Here is a 21,652-nt window from a genome sequence, read left to right as displayed (position 1 = left end):
TCATTGCTATGTATCAGCCCAATGTTGCATTCACTGTGTCAATCCATCTTGTTGAGGATCTTCCTCTTTTTTGCTGACCCTCTACTTTACCAAGCCTGATGTTCTTCTCCAGGGACTAGTCCCTCCTGATAACACGTCCAAAGTACGTGAGACAAAGTCTCACCATCCTCACTTCTAGGGAACATTCTGGCTGTACTTCTTCCAAGACAGTTGTTTGTTCTTCTGGCCGTCCAGGGTATATTCAATATTCTTTTCCTACACCATAATTCAAAGGCATCAGTTCTTCTTCAGTCTTATTTATTGTCCAGCTTTCGCATGCACATGAGGCGATTGAAAATACCATGGCTTGGATCAGGCACACCTTAGTCCTCAAAGTGACATCTTTGCTTTTTAGCACTTTAAAAAGGGTCTTTTGCAGCAGATTTGTCCAGTGCAATATGTCATTCGATTTCTTGACTACTGCTTCCATGGGCAGTGATTGTGGATCCAAGTAAAACGAAATCCTTGACAACTTCAGTGTTTTGTCCTTTTATCATGATGTTGCTTACTGGTCTGGTTGTGAGGATCTGTGTTTTATGTTGAGGTGTAATCCACACTGAAGGCTATAGTCTCTGATCTTCATCAGTAATAGATAGATCTAGGCATTTTTTAATTGTGAGTTATTCCTTACACAAACCTTATAATGAAGTATTGTTATCCCATTTTGGCTAAGGAGACTGAGGTTCAGAAAGGTTAAGCAATGAACTAAAGGTGTTGCAACTAGAAAGTAACAAAACCAATATTTTAAACCCAGATCAACTCAGGTACCTCATTATCACCCAAAATCTGAGCTACTCTCTTCACTGCAGTTAGTATGTGTTCAAAAACCAAACCAGACCAAACCCATTGCCATCAAGTCGATTCTGACTCATAGCAACCCTACAGGACAGAGTAGAACTGCCCCATAGGGTTTCCCAGGGAACAGCTGGTGGATTCCAACTGTCAACCTTTTGGTTAGCAGCCGAGCTCTTAACCATTGCGTCACCAGGGCTCTGGAGTATATGTTCAGGGAATAAAAATTATTTTTAATTTTAGCACAATATAATTTAAAAGGTAAATCATCCTCCTGGAAAAAAAAAAATCCATGATGCACTCCAAAGCCCAATATAAGTGATCTGGAGATTATATGTGCATCAGTGCTCTACTCCTTGACTTGGATGATGGGGAGTCGGTGGTAATTACAGATACAGTAACAACACAGTGGCATGTTAATGAGTTTAGAGAATGAAGGGATGCACTGAACTTGATTAAACAAAATTTGCTGAGTCCTATTAGGTGGATGGCACTCTGCTAGGTACTGGGAGGATGTAGATAAAGATAAATAATTGAGAAATGGTCCCTGTACCCAAGGAGCATAATCTCAGTGAGACAGACTGACTTGCACCTCACAGACTGTTTTATGGGGTATACTGGAGTAAGTACTAGAGTGGCTAGAATAAGAAATAATGGAGCCTGACTCTGAGGCTGTACAAATGCTTTTCAGTAGAGAAGATGTTGGAGCAGGCTTTGAAAGATGGGTGGGAAGTCAATGAGCTGAAGACAGTGAGTGGTGACTGCATCTTGGACTAAAGGAAAAGGATACACAGAGACCTGGAGGAATAGAAGCACATGTCATATTTGGGGAAGAAGAGGGGATTGTTTAGCGTGAGTAGGAAAAAAAAAACAAAATTGCGGTCGAGTTGATGCTGACCTTCCAAGAGGGAAATGATGGCAGGAAGTGAAAATGACAAAATGACAGACTGTGGAGGATCTCAAATGCCATTCTAAAAAATTTTATCTTATTCAACAGACAGTGCATCCCATCAAGGGATTTTTAGTGAAGAGCAACAGATATGGGATGATTATCTTGGAAAAAAGATTGTATTCAAGGAGACAACACCTCCTTGCTTTCTCTCACACACACCAGAAACCCATTTCAGCAATGCAGGAGGGGAAACAAGAAGAACATGGTGGAAACAAAAGACACTGTGGGATTTAAACCAACAGGAGTTGGTGACTGGATGTGCGCAGCATACAGAGGGAAGGTGTCTAGGGGATACTGGGGTTTCCGGCATGGAAGAAAATGGGTGTTTATTACCCTGACTAAAATAGTCCAGGAAGAAAGGCAGATTTGGGTGGAAGAGAAAAACTTTGATTTGGGCATATTCAGTTAGTGGCAAATACTGGGATATTCATGTGGCAAACTCAGGGCCATGTCTCAGGTGATCATTGGAGCCATGGGAAAAAATGAGATTCCCCAACAAGTGACAGAAGGGTAACAAGGACAAAAAAGAGAAGACAAGGTTGTGTCCCAGTGCACCCTTCAGCTTTGTCTTTCACCTGCTCTCCCCCACAAACCTCACCTCTAAACTACTATCCTTTTCTCTTCGTCTCTCTTGCCTCCCAGCCTTTGTCCAGGGAAGCTGGATGGGGCAGTGCTGGTCGATGAGTCATTGTCTCCCAGGGCCTACCACACTGCCTACAATAGAGCTTATTGATTAAATGGAGGAGTAAGCGAGACAAGGAGGCTAAGGATGGAAACACGCAGACTACTTATATTTAAATAGAAAATAAAGATAGGAAAAGGAGGGAAAGCGTAGTCGGAGAGATGGAAGAAGGACCAGCAAAGATCAGGGACACCACAGAGGAGGGGAAAATGCCACTGGGGAAAGCCAAGCCTAGAGACAATGTTCTAGAAAGAACCCTCCTATGGGAACCCAGGAGCAGAAGCCCGATTGTGGTGGTCTGGGGAGTAATTGGGAGTAGCAAATGTAAGCTATTGTGTTAACATTCCTGTTGAGGACTGAACTGTGTCCCACAAAGTATGTGTTGGCACTCTAACCCCTATCTATACCTGTAACTGTAATCCCATTTAGAATAGGATTTTCTTTGTTATGTTAGTGAGGTCCTTTCAGTGTAGGGTGTGTCTTAAACCTAATGACTTAAGGGATATAAAAAGAGCAGATTAGACACAGAGAGGAGCAAGCAAGAACAAATGGGGGAAAGATAGGTACCAGGTGGAGATCACCAAGGAACCAAGGAACACTGGGGCTAGAGAACCTGAGACAAGGATTCTCCCCCAGAAAGGGCAGAGAGCAAGCCTTCCCCTAAAGCCGGTGCCTGAATTCAGACTTCTAGCCTCTCGAACTGTGCTGTTACAGCAGCATTAGGAAGCTAAGACAATACTTCATTAAAACCCAGTGCTGTCGAGTCAATTCCAACTCACAGCAACCCTAAAGGACAGAGTAGAACTGCCTCATAGCGTTTCCAGGGAGCAGCTGGTGGATTCAAACTGCCGAGCTCTTAACCACTGCGCCACCAGGGCTCCAATACCTCATTAACAAGGCCAAGTTAATTAAGAAAATTTGTTGTGCAATTCATGTAAATCTAATAACAAATCTAATCTATTAAGTTAGAATCTGCCCTTATCATCTTATTTAGGCATAACTTCCGTTTTCACTTTAATAATTTCTTTAACATTATAGATAATTTCTAAATTGTTTAATTCAATTCAAAATATATTATACTTACTCTGTGTGTATAAATGAAGAGCCCGTAGCCAAAACAGTTTCCTCCAAGTAACACCTCATAGTTATTTCATATTTTATGTAAAGTAACAACCAAAGCAGGTCAGAACTACCCAATTTTTTAAAAAAAATACCCAGTTTCCTTTGGCTTTCACAAAGAACTGAGAGCAGTGTTTTACCTCAATGGTTGCTTCAATTTTCCATTTTCATTTTTTACCCCTAACGCACCAAAAGTGTTTAGGCTTTTCCTTTTAGGTAAGATCTGACCCACCAGAACCAAAGAGAATCTCATAAATTTTTTTCTCTCTGCAGATACAAAAGGTATTTAAGAAAGTTCCAGGATTCAAAGAAATCCATGTGTTAGGATTTAGGTAAGTAAGACAGTGGGCTTCTTCTCAATTTTAAATTACTTTCTCCCTGTCCTCTTTTAAAAGCAGTATCATGAGGATTATAAGGTCTCTTTTCTCGCAGTTGTTTAGCTCTGCCAAATCCTGAAAACTGAACACATCTCAGATAAAGGTATTGTCTAATTAGAACAGAACACTAAGATTTTGTTTATGGGGTTACACAGGAGCTCCGCTTCTTCCTCCCTCAGGGAGTCAGAGACACTGTTCTCTGCAGAGTGCTCCCCTGCTATCCTTTGGCAATGTTATCCTAGGAAGATACCTCAGCAGAGACAGGTCCAAAAACATAGCTATTAGTTCCCTCAGTGTCTGATTGCCTGCTTTCCTAATGACTGCAAAAAAGCATCATCATTTAAACAAATCGTGCTACCGAAAGGAGATAGGTGAAACTAATACAAAGTAGTACCTTGGGGAGAACAGGAGTCCCTGGGTGGTGCAAACGGTTAAGCGCTTGGCTGCTAACCAAAAGGTTAGAGGATCAAGTCCACCCAGAGGTAACTGGGAAGAAAGTCCTGGTGATCTACTTCTGAAAAATCAACCATTGAAAACCCTATGGAGCACAGTTCTACTCTGACACACATGGGGTCACTTTGAGTCGGAAACCACTCAAAGGCAACTGGATGGGAAAGGGACAGTGGAAGAATGGAGTGGACAGCGACGGGCGGAAGCAAGACTTCCCAAAATAGACCTTTTGTATCATTTTGATGTCTGAACTATAGTAATGTATTCCTGCTCAAACATCATTAAATTAAAATTGTAAATAAAAGAAATGAAAATAATAAAATGCCAAGCTAAGGCGGGGTTCAGTCACGTTCCTGCTGGCTTTCCCACAAGCAGGTCTGCTCCATTAGCATCCCAGAACTCTACTGTGGGTTCATGTTTTGGGGCTCGAATTTTTTTATCTTTAAGTTCTCATTATTTAAAACATATTCAGGTGGGATCATTACTTTTTTTTTTTTTTTTTTTTCAAACGTGCTGCAGGGTAAATATCAACCCTGTGTGAGCAGAATGAGATTCCATGCCTCCAGGGGGATTTGTAAAGCTAGGAGACAGGGCTGCACTGAAGTTCTTTTCTAGCTCCTTCACCATCTATTGTCTTAAAGCAACAAGGTGCACAGGGCAAGGCTCGACATCCTCATAAAGAAGAGCTTCTGGGGGAGCTTCGCCAGTTTCTTTCTTTCCAAGTTATCTGGCCCCACTGATTTGTATTACTGCAGAAAAAGGAAGTATTAAAAAGCGAAGGTTATAAGAGATGAAATTCTTAATATTTACCAAAGCTGACTTGTTTTACTTTATTTCAAGATGCTGCTCTGCAGTATTCCATGTGAAATCACCTGGATTAGAGAGAAATAAAAACTGATAGGAGAATATCCCGCATAGATGGCAAGGTCTTCTGGATAAACCACTGCAGTTAAAGAACAAATTTTTTATTTAAAGCTGAAGAAATGATGGAACCAGTCCTCCTGGTGAATGTTCAAATGCTCATTATCCCCTCCCTTCAATAAGGAAAATCCAAACTTTTTTAAAATGTCTATATCAGAAGAAAACCAAAATGTTAGGTGATGAAACTTTGCTAAGTAAAAAATTTAGAGATATATCTCTTCAAGCTGCGCTTTCCCTATGTGTTTATAAGACTTTATTCTTATTTCTTCCAAAACTGCTTATAAAATAAACTTGATCATATTTTCCCAATGATTTTCCTTATGTAATAAAGATTCCATTCCCCAGAAAAATATTTTGGCCCCCGAATATAATAAAAGATATGCTCATGAATGTAATAAACTTCTAATCATTAATAAAATACTCAGAATACTGTAAACTTATTATGAAGGAAATAGTATTCTCGTGGGGCCCATGAATCTCTTGGTGCTATCTCACCCTCAACTCATTGTCTAAAGCTTGATTTACAATTGAACAAGTACTTTTATATTAGTGACCTCATTCGATTCTCTAAACACAATTGGGAAGTAGTTAGGACATCTATTATTAATGTAATTATAAGGATGAACAGTAAAAGGTCCACTTTAAAGATTGCTTCATCTTTTACAACAAATGTGGACAACTATTAACAATCATTAAATCTACTTTGAGGGTATACTCTTCAAAGACTTGTACACAAATGTTCACAGCAATTTTATGTGTAACAGCCAAGAACTGGAAACTACCCAAATGTCCATCAACAGAGTAATAGATAAACAATTGTGGTATGTTCTTAGAATACCACTCAGCAAAAGAGTGAACTACTGGAATATGCAACAACATCAATGCATCTCAAAATAATTATGTTGCGTGAAAGAAGCCAGACAAAAAAGGAGTACACTATGATTCCATTTATATAAAACTCTAGAAAATGCAAACTAATCTATAGGGGCAGAAAGCAGATCAATAGTTGGGGAGGTGAGGTGGAGAGGGGCGGAAGGTAGGGATTAAAAAAAGATAGAAGCAAACTCTTGGGCATAATGGATATGTTCACTATCCTGATTTTGATGGTTTCACAAGTGTAATATACATATACATATATGTGTGTGTATGATGTACAGTTATCAAATTTATCAAATTGTGCATCTTAAATATGTGCAGTTGTTGTATGTCAATTATTTCTCTGTAAAGCAATGCAAACAAGAATAACAATTTAGCGCCATCACACAAGATTAGGGCGTTGGCCCAGAAAGGCTGGCCTCTCGCTGGAGCATCATGGATCACAAACTACTGCTGGCAACAAGCAAGAAGTAGGCCCTGGATGAATGCTTGGTTGCTCCAGGAGAAGTCCCTCCCCAAGAGCAGCTCTAGTTAAATAATCATTGATTCTCCCTGGATTCCACAGAAGTTGCAGCAGAGTCCATTTCAGTCATATTACACGTGGGGATGAAAGCTGGATGAATTCATAATCCAGACAGAAAGAGCAGCAATGCTAATCCCTTCATATGTGTAGTGTCTGTTGGCAACTATCATTGGAAATGTAAAGTGAGAAAACTGAATTCTAAACTAAATTCATATAGATGTAAATATAGATATACATATACATATATATGCCTAGAGAAGTCTAAAATGTATTTGTCAGCTTGGTGACCACTTAGCCAAGAACACGGTGGCATTGGCAAAATGAGCCCAGGCTTTGAAGTCAGGCAGCCCAGTGTCTGAATCCTGGTTCTGCCACTTCCCAGCTGACACCTTCCCTCCCTGCCTATTCCCTTATCTGAAAAATAGAGATTATGTTGTAGAAAAGATTAAATGAGAAGGCATGTAAACTGTCTAGAGCAGACCACCCACTCAGTAAGTGATAATTGCTTATTCTTGCAATACATTTTTTGGTGAATTGGACATTCCTTCAAGTTTTACTGATCAAAGCAATTTGAAAAATAATCAGTCAATCAAACAACCAGTTAAAGGGTTTGTCCTCAGCTGGACAAATTAGTTTCAGGAATAAACTACTCATTTATTGCCATTCAGGAGGTGAGAAACCCATTTATAAAATGCTTTTGGAAAACTTCCTGGCACCAACACCACCCAAAATGTAAGCTACATAGGACATCTTTGAAGCCTCTTTAGGAGGAATATGAAGAAATCAAGGAGTTGAACAGGAAGGTCAAAAGTGCGTATGATCTCTGAACTAAGGCTCAGATCCTAATCAGAAACATAATATAATGACATTTCTTTACTGAGATTTATACGGTTCTCAAAATTTTCATCCAGATTCTGGTGGTTATTTATGTGTTTTCTTCAAAGCTCTGGGAAAAAATGGAAGACTATGAAATAGAAGAATGTGCCATTCTTTTAATATGCAATGATAAATTGAATATCTCAATCAATTTCATAAAACTTTTTCTCCTCTGCATGTTTCCATTCTGAATGATGAAATGAAGGCCAAAGAAAGAAAGAGATGGGTAATTTGGACTTATTTTATTTTATGTTTATAAATACAGTACATTTTCCCCCACAAATCTATATATGCTGACCTAGTACAAATAATTTTTATATACGATGTCTAGGATAAGCCAATGACCTTTTAACGGTTTCTTATTTAAATGGGAGTGATTAATCAATTATTCAGTAGGAGGAGGAAAAAAGCTCTAGCTAAAATCATTGTATGTGTTAAGCGGTAAACATTGATCAGTCAGCTAAAGAGTACTCTATAAAACTCAAGGTTTAATTAGAAGAGCACACATCTGTGATGCAAGCATGCTTTAACTATTTCTTAAATGCCATTTGTGATGGGAAGCTGTCTGCCTGAATGCACATACATACATGCAACCTAAGTCTGCAATAAAGCAGAGGAACTAATTTGCCCCTTGGTCCCAAGATCAGTTTGAATTGTGAAAAGACCCACTATGTCTTAGAGAGATCAGTAATAAGAACCTAGCTTCAGCTCCTATAATTGACTAGTGAGATAATGAACTGTAGACTCAGACTGATTGTGTAGCCTGAAGAACTGCCAAGAAAACACATTATCAGTGCCTATGGCCTCTATAAAACTTCCACATCCTTCTGTGTGGATTTATGGTGTGAACTAAAAGATAAAGCCTGATTGATCCTAGAGGACAGAGCTATAGAGAATTCTGTTTCATTTTTACATGCAAAAAGGCATTGAATGAATAAATACAATAATAAATATAGTTAATCATGTACTACTTTCCTTCCTCTTTCTTCTGATATGTTATTTCAAAAGCAGCTTGAGGGTAAAAAATTATGTTTTAAATTGAGTTTAATTTTTAAATTAAAAAATACTTCTTAGAAAAAGGTAGAACAGAAATTGCCCTCAGGATTGAAGCTTTTGCTTTGGTTACAACATGTAAATAGTATTGAGTCACTGCTATATCATACATTGCTATTTTGCAGACGTTCCTAAAGATGTCTGTTTTTAGAAGAAGGGACAATTCATCGTTCACGCTGATTGACTTTACCTATAAGACCACCAAAAACACTAGTCACTGCCAGCAACTCTTGACAATTAACACTTTTTCATAAAAACCTAAACGAAAAATCTATAATCACTTGATTCAGTTAGTAATCCCTCTTCAAGCTAGACTTAACCTCCACGCTGGCATTCTATTTCTGCACGAAAAATATATGTTAATTCTTTTCCTACATTTTAAATTTCTGATAAACATCAAATTGGTTCTGAAGTGGGACGTTCTTTAAGAACCCATAAGGAAAGAGGATGCAGATGCCCTGAAGCTTTGTAGCAACATAGTGAGTCTGTTTACAAGATATGTAACAATAGCTTTGGGTGGGATGTGTCCTCTGCTGTCTACAGTTTAAGTTTCGTAGAGGTGCGACTTGTGGCCATCTTCAAGAGAGACAACGCAGAAGCAAAGAGCCCTGCAGGTGACCTCCTGTCTTTTGAGTCGAACATAATTGAAAGTCATGGAATTATGGAGGAGAACAAGCAAGCAGAAATCTATCTCACACCTATAGACCTCAAAAAGCTGATCAGCAGAGCACTCGAGGAAGACCAATCCTTGGACATGGGGACAATTCAGTTCACTGATGGTCAGTTGGTGATTTCATGTTTCTGGATTTATCCTCATTGTGATAGAGAGACTAGGAAGTGTGAATGCCTCATTATCACTGACATTTTAACTTGCACCTGGTAGAGTCAGTCGTTACTGTGACAGGTACATCATGTACAGTACCATTTCTGTCTTTCCTCACTCTCTCTTATGTCTCATTTGATGAGCCTTTGGTGACCACTTCACACCAAGAGTAGCTTTAGGAAAATACCAAGGGCTTTAGTTCAGTCCATATCAACTATGGGCATCCAGCGGAACTCAAGTAGAGAGAAGAACCGATGGAGAATTCAGCTCCGCTGGCACAACCCAGACAGAATCCCTCATCTATATCAGTCAGGTCCCAGCAGGAATCAGATGGCACACTCGAATTAGAATAATTTCGTCTATAATAACATTGTGCTATTCTTTAAGAAAGAAGCCCTGGTGGCACAGTGGTAAAAGCACTCAGCTGGTAAACGAAAGGTCTCCAATTGCAAAGAAAAATATGGCAGTCTGCTTCCATAAAGATTACAGCCTCGGAAACACTATGAGGCAGTTCTGCTCTGTCCTATAAGGTCACTATGCATCAAAATCAACTACACAGCACAAAACAACCTTAAGAACTGGTTATTGCCACATTTTTCAACCCTGTTTTACTGCCCCACTACCAAAGGAAAAAGAAACATCCAAATCTTGTGATTTTTCACCCACAGAAATTGTTGAGTCATTGCCAGGCTCTGATCCGGACACCCAGCAAGCGCTGCCTACACCCCTTGCTGATATCACAAAAGTGAGTTTGGTGTCTTTTTTGTTCTTCAGATAGGAACAAAGCTTCAAAACTTTCCATCAAAAATCAGCTTAAGGACTGAACACAGCAAAATTCCATTTGCAATGCTAATTATGATTATTTTCTGATTTTAACAAGCAGTACTTGGTTAACCTACTTTCAGAATCTGTATTAATAAAATATAATACAAATTCCGTTTCAAATATCTTAAAATTCACAGCTTCTTTCAATTTAGTTAGATCTTTGTTTCAAATAGAGTTGAAATTTTGTTTTTGATAAAACAAACACATTTTCAGGAACTGAAAATAATAATGACAGCAGAATATATTATTTATCTTTGACCTTCAAAAATAATTATGAACATAAGCATACTTTATAAATTTGTTTTTAAGTTTTAAGATCTTATCTAAATACTTATTTATGGGGGGTTATAAGTACAAATTAATGTCCTAGAAAATAAAAATAATAAGTTCAGTAATTATTTTTTTATCTTTCATTTAAAGTTATGTTCATTTAATTTATGCCAGAAGTTGCCATTGAGATGTTCATAAATAAAAGTGCTGACCAACCTTGAGTTCCCTTCATAATGAAGGGCTTCAGAAATTCAAACATAAGTGACACAATTCAAAGTATTTTAGTTGTGTTAGTCCTACTCAGGCAGATTCGATTAGCCAAGAAGCCAATAGATCACTTTGTGCCACTGTCTCATTGCATGTTATCTTTTCAGAACATGTTTCTACATCAGAATCTTCCTCCACAGCAGATTCAAATAAACTATTAAATGGTTTGCTTGAATTTAAATAATAAAAAAATACAGAGTATCGCCATGAAATATTCCTTCTCAACATTTGTCTTCCTAAATTCATTCTTCAGGGTGCTACTTTGAGTCCAGAACTTCCTCTTGATCAATCCAGGCTTAAGACAGTTGACAGAGCAGAGCCTGGTTTACCTGGTGAGTATCTTCCCACAAAGTCTGTGTTAGATGTCAGCCTCCTCCTTGAGGAATCCATCTATGACACTGCCTCAAAGACCAGTGACAAAGGCATCCCTGATGCAGTAGAAGGTTTGCCTACGCCAGCACCTCCAATCGACAGAGCAGTATATAGAGCAACCCTCCTCTGAAGAGGAGGACACCCTCAAAGTCCTTCCCTCAGCTCTGGTTCCTAGGCCCACAGAGAGCACTGACAGCCCTTTCCTTATGGATCTGGTGAAGGAAACTGAAACCAAAGTAGCATCAGCTGCTGCCCATGCAGAACAACAATCTCTTGGCTTTGAAACTGAGTCTGTCAGGACAAGGTAGGTCATAAGACCCATGTCCCTGACATGGGGCTATGGCCACAGATGGATGGGGCCTTTACAGTCAATATATGTATTCCTTTAGGGCACATATGAGGAGAACTGCATTGCGTACAGGCTGACTGTTGATACTGTTCTCCTACATGTTTCTTTAATGCAAATTAGCTCATGTGTAATTGATAAATGGAAGGCTGTCAGTTAACGCAGAAGTCCTTTTGGTTTATTTTTAATTTCCAAGAATGTTAGTTTTTGAGGCAATAGGGTCAAACTTTCTCACAGTTTAAGAGAAAGCTTTAGCAATATATGAAGACCTTAAGAAAAAGTACTAAAATTCCTACATAAGAGCCTTCCTTTAGTGCCGTAAGTAGCTAATTTAGTGGCTCCAAGAACCCCTATGCTTTCTATTTTATACGGCTCTCTGGTAGTGCTACAAGTGTAAATGTCTTTCGGGACACACAAGCTCCAGAATATAAGTTTGATAAAGATGTCCTGTGATTCTAAGTGCAAATGCCAGTGGAGATTTGTTGTGACTGGTATTTTTAATAAGATTGTTATTGTTTTAGTTAGGGCTCTCATTACAAAATTCTACAGGTCTTGAGTGGTCCACTGCAACCTTATTTTTCTCATAAACTCTGTACAGTTTGTACACAATTTTATGGGATGCAAGATTTTTCAGGAATGCATAGCATATATGGTATGATAGCAGAACCAACTATGCTAATTGGATTTGGCTTACATGATTACCAGTGAATAAATGTTAACTGCATGATACAGTTACCTATTGCTGCATTACGAACCACCCCTAAATTTAGTGGCTTAAAACAACAATCATTTATTTTGCCCATACATTTGAAATTTGGGCACAGATTAGTGAGCATGATTCTTCTCTGCTCCATGTTGTATCAACTGGGGTATCTCAACTGGTGTTGAAGATCCATTTCCAAGATGGTTCACTTATATGGAAGGCAAATAAGTGCTTAACCAGAGCTGTTGGCTGGGAGACTCATTTCCTCTCTATACAGGCCTCTCAACAGGGATGCTTGGGCTTCCACACAGCATGGCAGCTGGGTTCAAAGAGCCAGTATCCCAAGAGACAGAAAGTGAAAGCTGCCAGGCTCTTAAGGGCCCAGAAACACCACCACTTTCTCATATTCTAATAGCCAGGCAGCCACAGAGCCCATCTTGATTCAAGGGGAGAGAACATAGACCCTATCTCTTAATGGGAGTAGTATCAAAGAATTTCTGGCCATTTATAATCTACCATAATCCACATCAACCATTATTTTGACTTTCAAATCATTTAAGAGTTGGTTGCGTAAAACAAAACAAACCCTTTGGTGAAATGATCAGTGTTAAATGCTCACTGGATTCTTTCTTTTCATTAAGCATTAAGATATCATAAAACATTTCAAGTAGATTAATAAAAATAATAGCATTATATTTTTAATTGCTTTACTGTTCTTATTTATTCATTCTTTCTATTCATGAGTATACCATAGAACACTAAGCCTGAAAGGATCTTAGAGATAATCTAGTTAAGCCACTGTGTTTTGCAGATGAGAAAACCAAGGCCAGAGACATGAAGAGCCTTCCTCAAGGTCACACCATAGCTGGTCTCAGAGTCAGGACCATCATCAGATTTCCTTCATCTATTATACTAAGATTCGCTTAAGTATGCCCCATCACTTAAAACAATTCCCTCGAACTTGCTTTGCCCTCAACCCACAGCCTCTTCTCTCCTTAATTCACTACTCTATCAATTTTTTTTTAATAGTCTATACTTTTGGGTCTCTACTATCTCACCTCTTAATCACCAGTGTTTCACTTCTAACCACACATTACAGAGACACAACTTTCACCAGCGTCACAGATGGCCTCCTAATTGATGAATTTAGCAGCCCTGTTTCCATTGTTATTTTATTTGATATTTCTGGTGATTAACTCTTGTTGACCACTCTCTTCTTGTATAATCTACCATAATCCACATCAACCATTATTTTGACATTCAAATCATTTAAGAGTTGGTTGCATAAAACAAAAGAAACCCTTTGGTGAAGTGATCAGTGTTAAATGCTCACTGGATTCTTTCTTTTTCATTAAGCATTAAGATACCATAAAGCATTTCAAGTAGACTCCTTCTTAGACAAAATGACTCCTTCTTGGTTCTTCTCATATTTCCCTCTCTACTCTTCCTCAATCTCCTATACTGTGGCTTGTTATTAGATTTTCATGGAGGTTTTGAATTTTAGTAAAATTTTACTTCATTCATAAAAAATAAGGTTCATGAGTTTGTCTCTAAGCAGGCTTGGCAATAAGGAAAACACCATCAGTCATGCAATTCTGGGTCTGCATGCTTACAGTATGGCAATTGTTTAAGAGAAAAAACAATTTTTTTTTTTTTCCTGTGGGTCCTCATAGAGAGAATACTGAGTTGTGGCAACAAGGTCTTGTCCACATCAACCTCCCTACTGTGTACACTCAGTGTCAGGGCATTGCCTTTAAGGCCTCTATAGGAGATGCACAGTGGCATGCCAGAGCCCAGTTCATTAGCAGCAGCTGTTCTATGAAGGGCTAGGTTCTGACAGTCTGCCTTAATTGAAGGATTGATTTTAGAGTATCTAGAGGAATGGATGTGCTGCATAACCTTCAGTCAGTGCTCCATAAATAAAAATTATATCTCATAACTGAGCTTTTGACTAGTATCTAGCAAGAAGAGTTACATTTGCTGACATAGGCCTAGACTGTGAACATGTTATGTTGCCAATTAAGGGCAGATCCATAAGCTTTCATAATCAGCCTAGCCAGAGATAGGAATGACATATCTGAATGAAAAATGAAGACCCTAACCAGGAAACATTCCTGATTATAAGGGCACCCCACTTATTCATGGAAATGAGCAGAAAGAAGAGCACTCTGGACAAGACCAAGGCTTCCCTTCCCTGTAAACAATTCCAGGCTTCTCCCATGCACAGGTAAAATGACAAATACAGCTTCAAAGTTCTGAACCATGGTATTACTGAGATAATTTTAGCATGGAAAATTTTTAAGGTTAGTGTCACTTAACGCCCACCAAGCCATTAAAATCTCAGTAAAGCACTCATAGAAATCTCTCAGTTTAAGCAGTTTAATTTAGTAGTTAATCCCCTGAGATAAAGTACTTGCAAAATATGCCTCTAGAAAACTAAATGAATTGGTATGATGTACAGAATTTTGAAGTCTTATAAACATTTTTAGGAGAGGTGATCTCAAGCCATTCTTTCTTACAAAGCCAGTTATCTGTTAAGATCACTTCTATTTCATAACAAATGAGAATCATAGAGGAGAAAGCTCAGCATTCCATCCTTCACATGTATGTATTAAACTCCTTCAAAAATAGCATCAAATCATTAGAATATAAGTTTTTGTGTTGTGTTTTGTTTTAAATGGGGGTGTGTGTTACATTTCTATTTTAGCACATTAGCATAATCATCTGATCTATGAAGAGAAAAGCTATTTAGTGCCCTCTCTCCCAAATTATGGGCTTTTTCACTTGATAGACATTCCACTTAAAATGTAAGCCTGGTCTCTTAACAAACTGCAATGTTTTAATGGGTGATTTAGCTAACTTTAGGCAGAGCTATTCTGCTACTGAACATTATTTTGTCTTGTATTCTCCTCTATGGAAAATATGTTAAAATCAACATATGTTTACAATTTTTCTTCATTAAAGGAGCTTTTGACTCCATGGAATCAGTGGAGTGAGCTAAATGGAATGAACTCAGTACAGAACTCATCTTCTAATGCTCCATGAGTTCAGGGACTGTGGTCCCAACCAGTGCCCAACCAGATGCTTAGCACATATGGACAAGCCAACAAATACACATTGAATGAATTAAAGGAAGGAAGGAAAGAAGGAGTTTGTATCCTAGTACCTCTATGAAACTCAGAGTTAATGGGAATAATCTGATATTTTCCCTTTTGCTCTGGCTATGGAGCTCAGAACCAAATCTATGGCCCAGGAATATAGTATTCTGCTATCACTTCTGGTCATACCACTGAACATCAACTTTCATGCACTTATGCCTTTGCATAAACTATTTTTTCTCATGCCTGGGATATTCCTCCATTATGCTAGCCTGATGACTTCCTATTGTTGCTGTTAGTTGCCAAGGCGTGTCAATCCGGACTCATGGCTACACCGTGTGTGCAGAGTAGAACTGCTCCATAGGGTTTTCAAGGCTGTGACCTTTCAGAAGCAGATTGCTAGGCCTGTCTTCCAAAGTGACTCTAAGTGGACTTAAACACCAACCTTCAGCTAGTCATCAAGTGCTTAACCATTTGTACAACTCAGGGAAACCTTAGTATAGTTAGAAAATGAGTTAAATAGAGAGCAGAAAATGATGAAGCTCTAGAGAAGTATAAGTTTATAAGTCTTGTTAAGAACCATTCAAGGGTTTTAAGTAAAGGAATGACACATCAAATTTGAGTTTAAATAGATCCTTCTGACTGCATTGTGAAGAATTGGCCAGAGGTGGGCAAATGTAAGCAATCAATTAGGAAAGTCTTAACAGTAATCCAGGCTTGGACTTGTAATAGAAAGTGAAGATGGACAGAAGTGAATTTATTTGAATGAATTTTAAGAGGTAAAATCATTTGAAGAATTCTGAAGCCATGAATGGGCTCAGCAAGAAAGCATGGCCTGATTGAGGAGCAATGTCTGTTATAGGCTTATTAGTGGGAAGTGGTAATATGTGTCTGCAGTTTCTCTACTAGGCCTGTGATCTAGTTTGGCCATTTCTCTCAGATGTCCAAATATTGCCCTTCTATTATGTCTTTAAAGGAGCTTTGGTGGTGCAGTGGTTAAGCGCTCGGCTGCTAACCAAAAAGTCGGCAATTTGAACCGACCAGCTGCCCCAAGGGAGAAAGATGTGGCATATCCATAAAGATTTCAGCTTAGAAACCCTATGGGGCAGTTCTGCTCTGTCCCATAGGGTCACTATGAGTCAGAATCGACTCCACGGCAATGGGTTATTATCTCTTTATAATCAGGCACTGGTATTTTGATTACTTCCTCTTCACTGCGTTACACACACACACACACACACACACACACACATTGCCGTCAAGTCAATTCCGACTCATAGGGGAATTCTCACCCTAGGGTTATGAGGATGGAGAAACACATAACATCCAACACTGGACAAATGAGAACAGCAGCAGTTTACTAGTCACATATACTCACAGCCAGGAGACAAGGGGCTCTACCTCCAGAAAGGGCTACATGGGAGTGAACAAGGAACACAGTGAACAAGCAGGGTCTGAAGGACGCAGGCTTTGTAGTAACAAGAGGGTGGGATGACACCTGGTTCCAACAAAAGGATGTGATGGACTAGTCTGAATAATTCCTGGGCTGGCAGGGAACTGCACCTGCATTCTATCCCTACTTATTTCTTAGAGTGGCCACTAATACACCACAGAAGTGGCTGTATTTGTATCTTACTAACTCTAGCAGAAATGCCCATGCCTCAGCAGTGGCAGAAAACTGGCACATGGCAGCTGTCAGCTCAGCAATGGGCATGCCACACACCATGAAGCATGGCAGCCGCCTCACACATTATCTGGAAATCGTCTCGGCCCTGTTTTCTTTCACACTTCGTGGCACTGAAACAATTAGAATATGCCTGTTGAGCTTTATTCCCTGGAACAACCCTCAGTGGTAAACAGCTCTGATGATAAGACCTTCTTAGCATGAATAAACCTTTAAATACATTTCAAAATTAAACCAATATGGCCATTTTAACAGACATATTAACTTAAAAGCATATTATTCTGCTATTACATTTGGAGTGTTGAGAAATTTTTCAGAAAAAAAGGTTAATGTAAGACGTAAGGAAGAAAGAGATTAAAACAACACTGAATGGAGAAAGTATTGGAGGACAGTAGCTGTCAAAGATGAAACCCCATCTTTAGTAGAGGAATACAAAGTCACATATACCTGTGATGTTTCCAAGGCCTAGACTTTGAGATAAATTAAAATTTCTTGTTGGAGAGCTCTGAATTACAATGTAAGAAGCACAGAGAATGTCTCTGAAAAGAAAGATTAAGTCCATACTATGCAACGATAAAAACAATGATGAATCTGTGAAACATCTCACAACATGGATGAATGTGGAGGGCTTTATGCTGAGTGAAATAAGTCAATCACAAAAGGGCAAATATTGTATGAGATCACTATTATAAAAATTCAAGAAAAGGTTTACATACAGAAAAAAAATCTTTAATAGTACAGAGGTGAGGGGTGGGAAGGGGAAATTACTAACTAGATAGTGGACAGTTATTAAATTTGATAAAAGGAAAGACAATGCGCAATATAGGGAAAGTCAGCACAACTTGACCAAGGCAAAGTCATAGAAGCTTCCTAGACATATCCAAACACCTTGAGGGACTGAGTTACTGGGGCTAAGTGCTGGGGAACATGGTCTCAGAAGACACCTAGGTCAACTGGCATAACATAGCTCATAAAGAAAATGGTCTACATCCTATTTTGGTGAATAGCATCTGGGGTCTTAAAAGCTTTCAAGCAGCCATCTAAAATACATCTATTGATCCCATCATGTTCAGAGCAAAGGAGAATGAAGAAAACCAAAGATACAAGGAAAATGTCAGTCCAAAGGACTAATGGACCATATGAACCACAGCCTCCACCAGCCTGAGCCCAGAAGAACTAGATGGTGCCTGGCTACCACCAACAACCGCTGTGACAAGGGTCACAATAGAGAGTTCCAGACAGAGCGGGAGAAAAATGTAGAGCAAAATTCAAATTCACGAAAAAAGACCAGACTTACTGGTCTGACAGAGACTGGAGGGACCCCTGAAACTATGGCTCCCTGACACCCTGCTAACTCAGAACTGAAGCCACTCCTGAAGTCCACCTTTTTTTAAGCCAAAGATTAGGCAGGCCTATAAAACCAACAATAACACACATGAGGAGTATGCTTCTTAGTTCACTCAAGTATAGGAGACCAAATGGGCAATACTTGCCCAAAAGCAAAGATGAGAAGGTAGGAAGGGACAGGAAACCTGGACAATCGACATGGGGAACCGAGGTGTAAAGGGAAAGAGGGAGAGTGCTGACACATTTCGGGGATTGCAACCGATGTCACAAAACAATTTGTGTATAAATTTTTTAATGAGAAACTAATTTGTACTGTAAACTTTAACCTAAAACACAATTTAAAAAAAGATACTTGAGTAAGAAATTGCAATAGTAAATAAAAACCTAATTTTCAAGACAAAAAGTATTATAGCCTTGGAAACCCTATGGGGCAGTTCTACTCTGTCCTACAGGGTCGCTATGAGAATCAACCCAACGGCTGCGTGAATGTGAGCTTGAAAGGGTGCATAAGTCTCTTTCTCTCTCTCTCTCTTTCTCTCTCTCTCTCTCTTTCTCTCTCTCTCTCCCTCCCTCCCTCATCCCTCCCTTCTTCTCTCTATGAAAACTCAGCACAAGTCAGAGAATAGAGGATTTCCAATATACATTAGGAAGACTCACCTAAGTGGTCAGAATTTTGGTAGAAATGAGTTAAATGAGGCCAGAGAAGCTGCTTGGCATAGAAGGTAAAAACACAGAAGGTGATATACACATTAAGTCAGTAGAAAAGATTCAAGTCCAGAACTAGAGCAGGGGAAATCAGGTAATAATTCAACCAACTCATCCGGTAGAAAGAGAAGCAGCATCGTCTGATGGAATGCCCTTAATCATAACGTAAACTGTATACTTGTCATTAGTGGTAACAGGTAGTCAGTATTTGTGTGAGTGGAATGAACTCATGGGAGAAGAAAAGAGAGGGCAAGAAATACACACTACAATGGAATGAGAATAGAAAGAAAGTTTTCCCCGAGGAAAGCCATGAACAGAGAGTCACAGGGATGGAGTAAGTTAGGTGGTCAAAGTAATGCCTAACCCATTTCCATAACCATCACTTCTCAAGAAATCGGACACGGTGTGCTCATACCTATAAGGATTTCTGTCTCATGTTCACATATCTTGACCCACATGAGTTAACATCAGAATTAGGGTGAGAAGGCAAGTGTTTCTGCTCCTCTTTTGCCCATTTTTATAGGATTGGGCACCAACTGTATAAATGGTTTGAATGCAGAGATGAACCCGGGGCAAACAAGGCCACTTATGAGACTATGAGGAAAAAATGTCACCTCGGGTTTTGTTGGAGAGAATTGCATTGGTACAGATGTATATGATCAATGCTTTAATTGAAGAAGCAGCTATTTCATTGAGGGAAAGTGACATTTTAGCTGTCCTAAGGTAGACACTAAGGTGTCCTAAGATGACCAGCACTCATCTGTCAGTTTGTTGTACTGTGGTGGCTTGTGTGTTGCTATGATGCTACAAGCTATGCCAGCAGGGTTACCTGTGGTGGACAAGTTTCAGCAGGGCTTCCAGACTAAGATAGACTGGGAAAAAGGACCTGAGGATCTACTTCTGAAAAAACTGGCCAATGAAAACCTTATGGATAGCAGCAGAACATTGTCTGATACAGTGCCAGAAGATGAGCCCCTCAAGTCTGAAGGCACTCAAAATACAACAGGGGAAGAGCTGCCTCCTCACAGTACAGTCAACTTTAATGATATGGATAGAGTAAAACTTTCAGGACCTTCATTTGCTCATGTGACACGACTGAAAATAAGAAGAAACATTGCAAACATCCATTAGAAATGGGAACGTGGAGTATACGAAGGATGAATCTAGGAAAAGTGGAAGTTGTCAAAAATGAAATGGAACGCTTGAAAATCGGTATCATAGGCATTAGTGAGCTGAAATGGACTGGTATGGGCCATTTTTAATCAGACAATCATATGGTATATGATGCTGGGAAGAGGAACGGTGTCACATTCATCATCAAAAAGAACATGTCTAGGTCTGTCCTGAAATACAACACTGTCAGTGATAGGATAATATCCATATGCCTACAGGAAAACCAGTTAATACAACTATTACCATATTTTTACGACAATAATGGATACCATCTATGTTTGCCAACCACGCCCTCCCCCTCGTGAGGTATTTTCATAAGCACACTATGTTATTTGTTTTTTACAGCAACATGTAAAAAAAATTGACATAGCAGCACTTTTGAAAATACCTCATGGGAGGAACGCGCAGTTGTCAAACAAACATTGAAGGCATGCATTATTTGTTTAAAAATATGTGATTCAAATTTACACAGCAACTGCTAATGCCAAAGATGAAGAAATTGAAGATTTTTGCCATTTTATGCAGTATGGAATTGATCAAATATGCAATCAAAATGCATTGACAATTACTGATGATTAGAATGCAAAAGATGGAAAAAAAGAAAAAGGATCAGAAGTTGGAAAATATGGCCTTGGTGATAGAAATGATGTGGGAGACCTCATGACAGAATTTTGCAAGACCAATGACTCATTCATTGGAAATACCTTTTTTAACAACATAAACAGTGACTATACACGTGAACCTAGCTGAATGGAATACACAAGTATCAAATCTACTGCATTTGTGGAAAGAGACAGTGGAAAAGGTCAATATTGTCAGTCAGAAAAATGTCAGGGGCCAACTGCAGAACAGACCATCAATTGATTCTACGCAAATTCAAGCTGAAGCTGAAGAAAATTAAAACAAGTCCACGAGAGCCAAAGTATGACCTTGAGTATATCCCACCTGAATTTAGAGACCATCTCAAGAATAGATTTGACACATTGAACACTAATGACCAGATGACTTACGGGGTGACATCAAGGACATCATACACAAAGAAAGCAAAAGGTCATTAAAAAGACAGGAAAGAAAGAAAAGACCAAAATGGATGTCAGAAGAGACTCTGAAACTTGCTCTTGAACATAGAGATGAACTAAAAGAGCTGAACAGAAGATTTCAAAGGGCAGCTCGAGAAGTTGAAGTGAAGTATTATAATGAAACATTCAAAGACCTGGAGTTAGAAAACCAAAACAAAAAAATATGCTCAGCACTTCTCAAGCTGAATAAACTGAAGAAAAAATTCAAGCCTCGTGTTGCAATACTGAAGGATTCTATGGGCAAAAAATTGAACAATGCAGGAAGCATCAAAAGAAGATGGAAGGAATACACAGAGTCAC

At 39.0% G+C, this 21,652-nt stretch overlaps 1 protein-coding gene across 1 annotated transcript in view; it reads left to right on the top strand.

Annotated features, from left to right (window-relative positions):
• The window catches only part of IMPG1 (interphotoreceptor matrix proteoglycan 1), a 115,736-nt gene that overhangs the window by 32,799 nt on the left and 61,285 nt on the right, over positions 1–21,652 (top strand). The window contains exons 8-12 of the mRNA XM_004390117.1: positions 3,858–3,916; positions 7,813–7,833; positions 9,204–9,439; positions 10,152–10,228; positions 11,099–11,177. Coding sequence (XP_004390174.1) covers positions 3,858–3,916; positions 7,813–7,833; positions 9,204–9,439; positions 10,152–10,228; positions 11,099–11,177 — 472 coding nt within the window. The remainder of the gene's footprint in view (positions 1–3,857; positions 3,917–7,812; positions 7,834–9,203; positions 9,440–10,151; positions 10,229–11,098; positions 11,178–21,652) is intronic.

Source organism: Trichechus manatus, unplaced genomic scaffold (assembly GCF_000243295.1).
Source record: "Trichechus manatus latirostris isolate Lorelei unplaced genomic scaffold, TriManLat1.0 scaffold00283, whole genome shotgun sequence".
Classification (NCBI taxonomy): domain Eukaryota; kingdom Metazoa; phylum Chordata; class Mammalia; order Sirenia; family Trichechidae; genus Trichechus; species Trichechus manatus.
Note: the sequence above shows the minus strand (reverse complement) of the source record. Positions and strands in the feature narration are given on the sequence as shown.